At 39.5% G+C, this 11,433-nt stretch overlaps 1 protein-coding gene across 1 annotated transcript; it reads left to right on the plus strand.

The window, feature by feature from the left end:
- The first annotated feature begins 3,561 nt into the window (after positions 1 to 3,561).
- LOC120572278 (toll-like receptor 13) lies at positions 3,562 to 10,363 on the plus strand. Its single transcript, XM_039821516.1, has 3 exons — positions 3,562 to 6,100; positions 7,380 to 7,497; positions 8,892 to 10,363. The coding sequence occupies exons 1-3, from the start codon at positions 3,613 to 3,615 to the stop codon at positions 9,130 to 9,132; spliced, it is 2,847 nt and encodes a 948-aa protein (XP_039677450.1). The 5' UTR covers positions 3,562 to 3,612; the 3' UTR covers positions 9,133 to 10,363.
- The last annotated feature ends 1,070 nt before the right edge of the window (positions 10,364 to 11,433 follow it).

Raw genomic sequence — 11,433 nt, forward strand, 5'->3', positions numbered from 1 at the left:
GTTCATTCTCTCTCGCTCCACCACTTTGTTTTATCTAACGTTAGTACCACTCTCTCTCTCTCTGTTCTTTCTCTAGTTTGTTCCACCACTTTGTTTTATCTAATGTTAGCACCGCTGCACATGGCGCTCTAGCTAGGATACTCTAGCAGAAGCTGTTGTTATAGAAACAAAATATGTTATAGCAACAAAAGCCCGTCAACAGTGTAACCAGGAAACACATGACTATATAGATCTATAGATTTAAGGAAGGTCACTGAGTGACATTTTTACCCTCTACCGACAGAAATAGGGCTCATAGTTCCTGATGAGCTGCAGTTGAAGAGAAGTTAGAGAAAGACAAACTACTCTCGTCTTGCTGATTCCTCCTGACATGACTCCAGAGATAAAAGGTAATGTCTGAATGTGTTCATGTTGTTGCCGTCCTGTCTACAGATTTAGTGTGAGAGGGTTGGTGGATTAGACACAAAGTTAACAGATAATAATGTTGTAGCTTCGCTCAGTAAAGAGACAATTCAACAACAACCGTATCAGTGGTGGAATGTAACTCAGTACATTTACTCAAGTACTGTACTTAGGTCCAAATGCTGAGGTTATTGTACTTTACTTGAGTCTTTTCTTTTCATGAAACTTTCTACTTCTACTGCGCTACATTTAAGAGAGAAATACTGTACTTTTTATTACATCATACAAAACACATGTAGTTTATAAAATCTGATGTTTTATTATAAATTAAACTAGCCAACAATATGACAGCCTACAAGTCCAGCTGAGATGATTTAGACCATTAAACACACAACTGGTTGGATCCTGTACACTTTCTAAAATGGGAGGATTATTTACTTTTAATACTTTAAGTAAATTTTCCTGATGATACTTACAGACATTCACTGAAGTAACATTTTCAATGCAGGACTTTGACTTGTAAAAGAGTATTTTTGCTGTGTGGTATTAGTACTTTTACTCAAGTACAGGATCTGAATACTTCTTCCACCGCTGATCCTAACATGTGTTTGGATGCTCCAGGTGGAGCTTCATGAACTTTCCTGCATGTGAAACAAAGAGCTCCTCTGGATTGTTTTTTTGTTGTGATAAGTACAACCTGTGATTGTTTGTCATCACTATTTCCTTTGTCCTTTTAGCTCAGGATGTGGAAAAACTGTTAAAACTGAACTGCAACTGAACAGAACAAAATCGTTTTTGATGGAGGATGGACTGACCTCACTCTGCCCGATAATTTGTAAGAAATCTCACCCCTTCAATAATTTCAATAGATATACTTTTCTTTCTTTTTCTGGTTTTCCTTTGTTCATTCAACCGTTGTTTCATGTTGTTCGCGAGTTAGATTAGATTCAGCTTTATTTGCAAGTACTGAGACCACAAAATGGAGTTTAGCATCTAAGCAGAAGTGAAGAGAAAACAGTAAAGTTCAGAGTATAACAGGAAAGGGAAGCTGAATCTGAATGAGCTAAGATATAAACAGTATCCACAAAAAGATATTTAGTGTGTAAGTACAAGTACCGAGTTTATTGTCTTTGATTCTTCAAAAGTGCAATCAATCCTTTTCCTTTCCATCTATCATCTAATTGACCCGAACCATGGGAGCAACTTTGGGTGCAATGGGGGCATTGAGACATTAGCCGCTTTCTGACATGAGGGATTTTTGCATTTCCTAGAACATAACGTTCCTAGAACCCTTTTGTTTGGCATTTTAGGCCTTTATTTGTATAGGACAGCTTAGACTTGAAAGGGGAGAGAGTGAGGGGGAATTACAGGCAGCAAAGGGCCGCAGATCGGAGTCGAACCTGACGCCGCTGCGTCGAGGGGCAAACCTCTATATGGGGTTAGCTCTGGTTAGCTCTACCAGGTGAGCTAACCAGACGCCCCCTAGAACCCTTTTGTTCTTGAGTGCTGACTGGACCAATTTGGGGATTATTAAAGGTGCCCTGCCACACGTATTTCATTACTTTGTGGTGATGTCTGATGTTCTACCGTGGCCTCTGTAAAAAAAATTTGTGGAAAAAATGCCTTGGTTACCTTGTTTCAAGCCATTCTAGCGTGGTATAGAAAGCCTGCAGGACGACTCAGCTAGATTTCTGCCAGTTCTCATTAATATTCAACAAGCTAAGCTGTTTGAATCTGATTGGCTAACAGCTAGCCAATGAGAGCCTGGCTTTCAGAATCCTTTACCCAGCCCAACTGGGCGAGCTCATGAACAGTAATGAGCTCAGGCAACATGATGTCAGACTGACCAGCTTTTGTGAAAGGCCTGATTTCTCTGCTTATTTCTTGTCAGTGGCTAGAGCTGACAGATGAGGAAGCAGTTCATTTTCACATTCACAACATAACACAAACACATATGGACCTAACAGATTTAAAAAAAATACAAGGAAAAAACGGTTTTGTGTGGCAGGGCACCTTATAAAAAAAATTAAAAAACAACATTTTAGGCCTTAACATTTATTTTAAATTACCAGCATTTAAAATTAGCTGAAGTATTGTGTTCTAGGTATGAAAATATTTTAAACAGGTCTTAATTTCCCTTTGACCATGCAACGCTAACTTTAATGTTCATTGAAAGGCCTTTTCTCAGCAAAAGTCTGTTTAAATGCCGAGGGGAGCTGCGTTTGCAATACGCTCGTTTCTTTCCTCTTAGCAGCGATATTCACATCCGCGTGATGCCATTTCAAGTGAGTTAGCAAGTTTGAAGTGTTGCCAGCAACATACCCGATAACTAATGAGAAATTTACAGTTGTATTCTCATTCTGTTATACTAGAAGTGTCAAACTCAACTTTGGAATTACGCAGTCTCATCCTCAAGCTTGGCGAGGGCTTTCCCCTTTCTACTCATGAAACAATTCTCTTCACGCTTCTCATAAAATATGCGCAACACTTTACTCTGGCTTTGCCAACATAGAGACAGAGCACATCATGTCATACTCTGACATACTCTGTGGCCACGCCCACCGGAGGGGAACACAACTCTCCGCTATCCATTGACTTGTATTACATATGTTTTTGTGGTATATAAATATGTCTCTCGTTATTTGTACTTTTACTTAAGCACTGAGATTCAGTACACCACTGCAATGTACAAGTCATCTGGGACTCCAACAACCATCTCAATGCTTCCCAGGAGGTGCACAGGAAGTGTCATGTCCTTATATTTGCGGGGCATTTTCTTAAGCTAATTAGGAACAACTAGCACGCGCTTTCAATTACAAAGACGTGGGATTCATCAATCCTAAGAACATAGGTGCGAACAATTCTGCTGTTTAAGAACACTTTTTTTTGTCTTGTTGGACATCCTCTTGTCATGGAGGGTCAAAATTTGCTGAACCATGTGCTTTATACAGAGGCAACGATCATGCTCCGGATTCACCCATATATAAAACGTTTACAACCCGAAAACAAATTTTATCTTTTATAGAAGAAATTAAATACTCAAAAGAAAAATGTCAGAGAAAAAAAATACCAAACATTTAGTGGAAAAAATGTTCATTTTAAAATGTTTAAAATGTACCGTAGAGTAAAGCTTTCTTCTTTCATCCTCCTCAGATGTGCAGCGTTGAAAGAAAAACTTCTCCACCTCAAAGTTAGATCCCAAACACCATCATGCAATATACAGGAAGTTGGCCTCTGTTCCTTGTTCCTCTTCTGTCTTTCCTGCTTCATTACAACCCCTTACTGGCTTTTTCACTGAAAAACTGCACGATTGACTACTCTGAAGATGCAAATGAGCTGTCGGTTACATGTGAACGGCGCAGCCTCACTGCTATTCCCGACGACATTCCCAGAAATGCATCATCACTGGATCTCAACTCAAACAGCATTTCAAAGATCACCGGGACAGATTTAAAATATTTACCAAAGCTCACCTATGCATCTTTAGGATTTAATTTGATTTCCCACATTGATGATGGAGCTTTTGCAGACTTGGAAAAGTTAAAGGTCCTCTTCCTGTCCAACAATAATCTTACAAAAGTCACAGACAACATGTTTCAAGGACTGTCCAAACTAGTCAAGCTATTTATGGATGTTAACCGTATCAGTTATATCTCCCCTGTGGCCTTTCAGTCCCTGGTCAGCTTAGAGGAATTAGATCTGGGCTCTAATTACCTACAACAAATAGCAGATGTTGCTCCCATCTTTAAACTACCAACTCTAAATAAGTTGTCTCTTGAGAACAACAAGTTCACCTCTTTTCAATCAGACGACCTGCCTTTAAACATCTCAAAAATAAAGACCCTTTATCTGACTATGAATCCTCTGAGAAAGTTCAGTCTTACAAAAGACGTCTTTCCTCATTTGCGGTCTCTTCAGTTGAGTAACTGTAGCAGCAGTGACATGGAATGGGACGTATCAAACAAGACCTTTCTGAGAAACCTAACTAGTTTGTCTCTAGGTGGAAGTTATATTAGCTTTGAGTTGTGCCGCATGGCGCTGCAGACCACTGAGTCACTACAAACACTTTTTCTGACATTGATGAAGGCGAGGATAGATGAAGGTCTCATAGACGTCGCCTGCCAAATTCAATCTCTGAGAACTCTTTATTTAGTGTATAACCACATTGTCAGCGTAGACGACAACCTGCTGAAGTCTTGTTCTCAGATCACTGACCTCAGTTTATCTTCTAACAAGCTGTCCGAAATGTCAGAGCATTCACTCAGATTTAATTCACAGCTCAGGCATCTGGATTTGGGCGGTAACCAACTGTCCAAAGTGCCCCTCGCACTCAGAGGACTCTCCACACTGGAAACCTTGGATCTGAGCTACAACGACATAGCTGAACTCGACTGCAATACATTTCTGAATTTGACAAGATTAACAACACTTAATCTTTACCAAAATCGAATTTCAAAAATTAAAGGATGTGTTTTTCAAAACTTGAATGATTTGATAGAAGTTAATATTGGAGAAAATGCTGTTTTTACTTTTGACAATACCTTCAAGGTTGGCTTGCAGAAACTTGAATCTTTGAATTTAAACAATAATCGTCTCTTACATCTCATGTCAGAAGACTTTAGCAACCTTTCCTCCCTCCGTTCTTTGGATTTAGAAAATTACAAATGTTACAATGTGAATGAAAGGGCTTTCCAAGGACTTGATAATCTTCAAACTCTTATTATTACACCTGGAAATTACAGAAAAGAGATGTTCATAGGACTCGCACAGTTAGAGAATCTGACATTACATCTTACCGCAAAGTGGGAACTGAGAAGTTCTCAACAAAATGATTATTCACCTTTCTCAAATTTACCTAACTTAAAGAAGCTTATACTCAAAGATTACGACATATTTGATGCTCAGGACATTACACAAGATCTGCTCAAGGGCCTGAAATCTTTAGAGTTCTTAACTTCTGACAATTTCTTCAAGAAGTCGTTGCACCCAGACACATTTAAACACACTCCCCGACTGAAGGTTCTTCAGATAATAAACAGCGATCTGTCACATTTAACCCCTGAACTGTTCTGGCAAATTCCAAACTTGCAGAAACTCGATCTCTCCAACAATAAATTGAGATATTTGGATTTCCTCGGCGGGGCGAACCTGCTGACCCTCAGATGGCTAAAACTCATCAGGAATGAGTTGTCGCTCATCAACGAAACGGCCCTCCAATGCCTCCCTGCGTTGACGTACCTGGACCTGAATAATAACCCTTTAACGTGCGAATGCTCCAACATTGGCTTCAACCAATGGGTGCAAAGCAACAACCAGACACAGGTAGTTAATGGCCACCAGTATACTTGTGCCTTTCCTGTGAGCCAAAAGGGGAACAAGTTCCTGGACTTTGATACTAGCTCCTGTTGGATAGACCCTGGCTTCTTCTGCTTCATATTCAGCACTTTTTTCATTCTGTTTACTCTCCTCACATCCTTCATTTACCATTTCCTGAGGTGGCACCTGGCCTACGCCTACTACCTCTTTCTGGCCTTCGTCTACGATAAGAGGAGTAGAAGGAAGGGCTCTCCACACCACTACGATGCTTTTGTCTCCTACAACGTTTACGATGAAGCCTGGGTCTACGAAGAGATGCTTCCAGTGCTGGAGGGGGAGCAAGGATGGAGACTCTGTCTGCACCACAGAGACTTCGAACCAGGTCTTTTTGTAAATAAAGTGTGATTTCATTATTGTTTTATCAACCTGGACCCTACTTTGCATTGCTGTCTGAGTGAAAGCAATGCATGGAATGCATTTTTGTTTTTTAAATTGGTCCCGAATAGAGACAGAGCGCATTCATATGGAGGATATATTTATTCATAATTCAAATTGAAAGTCCAAAGAGAAAATGAAGCAAGAACAAATTAAAAATATTATTTTACTATGCAAAAACTAACTATACTAGGAAAAATAATGCCATAATTGAATTTTAAAAAGAAAAAGGAAACTGAAGTTGAAATGTAAAATGATTTATCTTTTGAATTTTGCATTTGACTTTTCCATCCGGATTTAACATTTGGCTTTTCCCTTTGGATTTAACATGTGGCTTTTCCATTTCAATTTAACATTTGGATTTTTCATTTGGACTTGACAGATGTCAATGTAAGAGGATGACGTGATGGGCTCTGTTTCTATAGAACGAGAACGCTGTTACTGGCAGTGAACCGGGCTGCGATGTGACCCATTAGGACAAATGAAATCCACATCCTCAAGTTCATCCTCTAAAAGTGATATTTTTGCCACTGAACAGGCTGAGAATATTATTCTAAGTGTCTGACAACATTATGGAAAGGATCTCTACAGAGATAGACCTTTTAGTTAAAGAGTAGGACCCTTTTTGTTCAACCAGAAACAGCTCCAAAATCACCATCACCAAACCCACCAGACTCCATGTAAATAATCACTACTTTTAGCGTGTATAGAGCCAGCATATTTTCACATGTAAATGGGTGAATTATGGATTTATTTTAACCAAACCAGAGTGGTGATTGTTGGAACAATGGAAAGACGAACCAAGACGGGCTGATAGTTTTAAATTAAGTGTGTTTTACGACAATAAAATTAACCCTAACTCTAATAAATCAAGTGAGAAGTAGGGTCATTTTCTAATACACTTCTTTAAAATCTGCTGGCCGTTAAAAAGCATGCAGGTTTCAGCCATGGCCTCAATTTTCAGACCTGAAGGCCACTTCCATTTCTTTTTTACAGTTATGGACAAAAGGTAGGAAGGAAGAGTCCTGAACTTGCAAAGACGACGCCTGTTTCTCACGAAAACACAAAACTAATGGTGCATTAGAGAATTAAATAAGTCCTTTTCATTATTCAACTTAGAGCCATGTAGAAAGAGTTACTAGGCAGTTTGTCGGAGCAGCTCCAAGTGGAAAAAAACCTTTTTTATTTAATTCTTGCTAGTGTAAAGGCGGCTGTTGTTTTCACAGGTAAGCCCATCGTAGAAAACATTACAGACGCCATCTACGGCAGCAGGAAGACCATCTGTGTGATCAGCCGACACTACCTGCAGAGCGAGTGGTGCTCCAGAGAGATCCAGATGGCCAGGTAGGCTGCACCACCTCTAAGTCTAGGTACTAGTGATGCTAACTTTGAGTTTCTCTTAACTGATAGTCGACGCTTGTTAAACAATCATTAACCGTTAACCAACAACTAAGAAAGGGAATCAAATTTCATACTTTCCGTGATCCGTGATCAACTACGGACTTGTAGCAGGTGGCACTTTCATGGAACTGTATGTGCGACCAACCCATAAAAGTCTACAGCAGCCTGCAGCGTGCTTGGGTTGTGGCTAGAAGGGATACAGCTACGGCCGGAAGTTATGGAAAATCTCTCAAAATCTATCTCATTAACGTTATAGTAATATAATTTTGCCTAAACTTAACTGTTGTTTTTGGAGCCTAAACTTAAAAGTTGTGGTGGAAGTTTCATGCAGCAGAGTGAGTAAAGAAGTCTTCAATAACAAAAGTTGAGGAAAATTAAACTGTCTTGGAATGTTTTCAAGCAATTACTTTCAAACAGAAACACAACTTTCACAAAACATAAGAGTGCAACGTGGAAGAGTCATAAGTATTATTGCTCGAGAGTGGACAGCTGGTTTTACCGCACTGCTGCAGAGTGCAGAGAAAGAGCTCTCAAAGTACATGCAGAATGTTAGCATCCTTTATACACAGAAAGAGGAAGCACCCACATGGTCATAAGTGGAACCCTTAGAAAATAGGAACCGTCTAAGATAACACAAAAAAAAAATTTTATTTGCTCTTAGTAACCTTTTTCAATACAACAGTGTTTGTGTTCTTGTTTCGAGAAAGCATAATTCATAACTATAACATTTTCCATTACACTGTCATTTTGGCGCTTAAACTTGACTGTCATCTTGGTGCCTAAACTTAATTGTCGTTTTGGAGCCTAAACTTAACTGTTGTTTTGGAGCCTAAACGTAATGTCAGGATGGAGAGAAGCTTTGGCCACAAATGCAGTTCAAACAAAGAATTATTTCAGCCAGGAAAAACACTTCAGGCAGCACACAACACAACATGAACCACACAAACAGAAAGTAAGAATCCGACAAGAGACGAAGACAGAACAGGTCCTAAATGCACCAGGTAACGAGGACTAACGAGGGACAGGTGACACAACAGGTGAAACACATCAGGGCGGGGAAGAACAATCAGAACAGGTGGGAAAACACAAGACAGGAAGCAAAACAAGATAAGACTAGGGAGGAAAACAAGACTTCAAAATAAAACAGGAAACAGATTCTAACAAACGGGACACTTAATTTTCGTTTTAGAGCCTAAACTTAACTGTTGTTTTGGTGCTTAAACTTAACTGTTGTTTTGGTGCTTAAACTTAACTGTCGTTTTGGAGCCTAAACTTAATTCTCGTTTTGGAACCTAAACTTAATTTGGAGCTTATGTCGTGTGTTTTGGTGTCTGCAGCTACCGTCTGTTTGACGAGCAGGATGATGTGCTGATCCTGCTGTTTATGGAGGACATCCCTGCCTGCGAGCTGTCTCTGTACTACCGAATGAGGAGTCTGGTGAAGAGACGCACCTACCTGAGCTGGCCGCAAGCCGGTCAACACACGGGAGTCTTCTGGCAGAACATACGGCGATCTCTGATGACACCTGGAAGTCCTACGGACAACCCAATCAGGGGTTTCTTTCAGAACCAGGAATAAAAAACAAACTGTTTGTTGTTTAAACTGTCACAAATTAATGTGGAGGTGGAGGAGATATCTGGTCCCAGGTATATATAACAAATTTCAAACGGAAATCCCTGCATAAAAAACTGAGGTGTGGGACTTTGAAAGACACAATCAATAATGCATTATGGGAAATGTAAGATCCAGGGCTTTTAGAAGCTTGACCCATACGACAAACTAAAGCCCTGTTTGCATGGAATTAGTGTTACCTGGTGACCACTAGTCATTTGTAATAAAGACGGAGGTTGTCTGTGATCTTAATCTTGTGCAAATCGGCCATGTCTGTAATTTGTAAAGGAATGAATTCCCCTGCAAATGACCTACCATATTTCGCCGAACACCAAGGTCCTGTGGTAACATTAGTTCAAATCTATAGGTCTGTGATTTGGCCGGGATGAACTCCACTTTTTTATCTAACGTTAGTGTAACAGAGTTAAAAATGTAGTGTATTGTTATATATGATTTTCGCCAAAAATGAACAGCCTTGTTTAATATGTGAATGGGAGCCATCCTTGACCATTTGGTGTACTGCAGATCTGCTGCGTGTAGTCTTGCGTTACTTCCCTACCCGATCAGAAAAGCTGTATACTTTTGATCGGGTAGGTTCAGTGTTCAAAGTACTTCACCCAGTATATCGTTTTTTTAAAAGTAAATTGATATTTAGGTTGATAACTTCGATGTATCTCTCGTGTTATGTTATTCCCATGCACTGTAATGACCCTACTGCATTTTGCATGTTTTGACAGAAAGTTTGTTAATGTTTCTTTTTGTGAGTTTCTGCATACTGAGGTTAACGTGGCTAGCCGTCAACTCTGCTAGTCACATCCATACATTGGAGGTAATATTTCTGTGTCTATCATGTGTGGATGTTTAATCTCAGTATAGTTTCAGTATATTGATGAGACAACAGCGTATGTGAGTATTCCCAAACGTTAATTAGTTGTCGTTCCATGCGTGTTGACATTCTGTCTGGCGTGCCTTGCTTGCAAGCACTGATAGTGTACAATGGGATACTGGTGTAGTACATGTAGCCTATGTAACGCAATACATTCTTTAAATTTTGCTTGTGCAGATGCTGTAAATGTGTACACCAAAGCCTGAAGACAATGTTTTGATTTATGTACCAAAGGTATGTGGCTCCATAATGTAATTAGGTTTTAATAATGTGCTGTAACTTTTTGCACTTAGGCTGCAGTTATGCCATTCTATACGAGAAGTTTAAAAGTTATGATTCAGATAATAGTTTTGTATGATTTGTATTTCTATTACTGAAAGAGTAATTAGCAGAGAAGCTATATACTTTTGATCGGATGCTGTAAATGTGTACACCAAAGCCTGAAGACAATGTTTTGATTTATTTTCCAAAAGAAAAATAAAAAGGAAGAAAAATTCAACATTTCGCCTGTAAGTCTTCTGGTAGCTGTGCCAAGAGAAATCTCAATCATTCCCAATTATGCAGAGACGGAGAGCGTAGGTATATGTAAGGAGATAACATAGGCACAGGCTAATTATTGCTAACTAAAATGCTAGTTAACATTACTAATTAAACTTAAACAGCTAATGTAAGTCGAAACTGCCTGCGAGCTTCTCCTGTACTATACGATAATTCCTCTACTATGTGACAGCAAGTCGCGTGGTTATGAAATGATCGTTTTTACATTAAAACATTTCTTTAGGAATAAACAATGGACTAATAAAGTCTTTAAACACTTCAGATGTAAAGTTATTCACTGTCAAAGTGACACCAAAATGAATGGTAGTCAATGGAATGCTAACGGAAGGTGATGGTTTAGTAGCATCAAAATGACTCCATAGGAGGTACGCTTTGCTAAGGCTGGCTTACCCCTTGGTTCATTCTCTCTCACTCCACCACTTTATTTTATCTAACGTTAGCACCTCTCTCTCTCTCTCTCCTTTCTCTAGTTCACTCCACCGCTTTGTTTTATCTAAAGTTAGCACCACTGCACATCGCGCTCTAGCTAGGATACTCGAGCAGAAGCTGTTATAGCAACAAAATACGCTCCAGGATGCTTTTTTGGAACCAAAACGCTGCCAGCTTCTTTCTTTTTTTACTACAAAAGGGCCCTAGTCAGCATTTTCTTGTCAAAAAAGTCGCCAAGTGTGAACATAGCCATAGTTGTCGTAAGTCGGCTGATGGTATTGCTTGCCAACACTAGATGGCAAATGGCCAATTCCTGTTCATGGGTGAACACACATTGCCTCCCACCTACAGAAGGTCGTCTGGCAGTTCTGTAAAAAATGCAATAATTATGTCAA

Source organism: Perca fluviatilis, chromosome 14, assembly GCF_010015445.1.
Source record: "Perca fluviatilis chromosome 14, GENO_Pfluv_1.0, whole genome shotgun sequence".
NCBI lineage: Eukaryota > Metazoa > Chordata > Actinopteri > Perciformes > Percidae > Perca > Perca fluviatilis.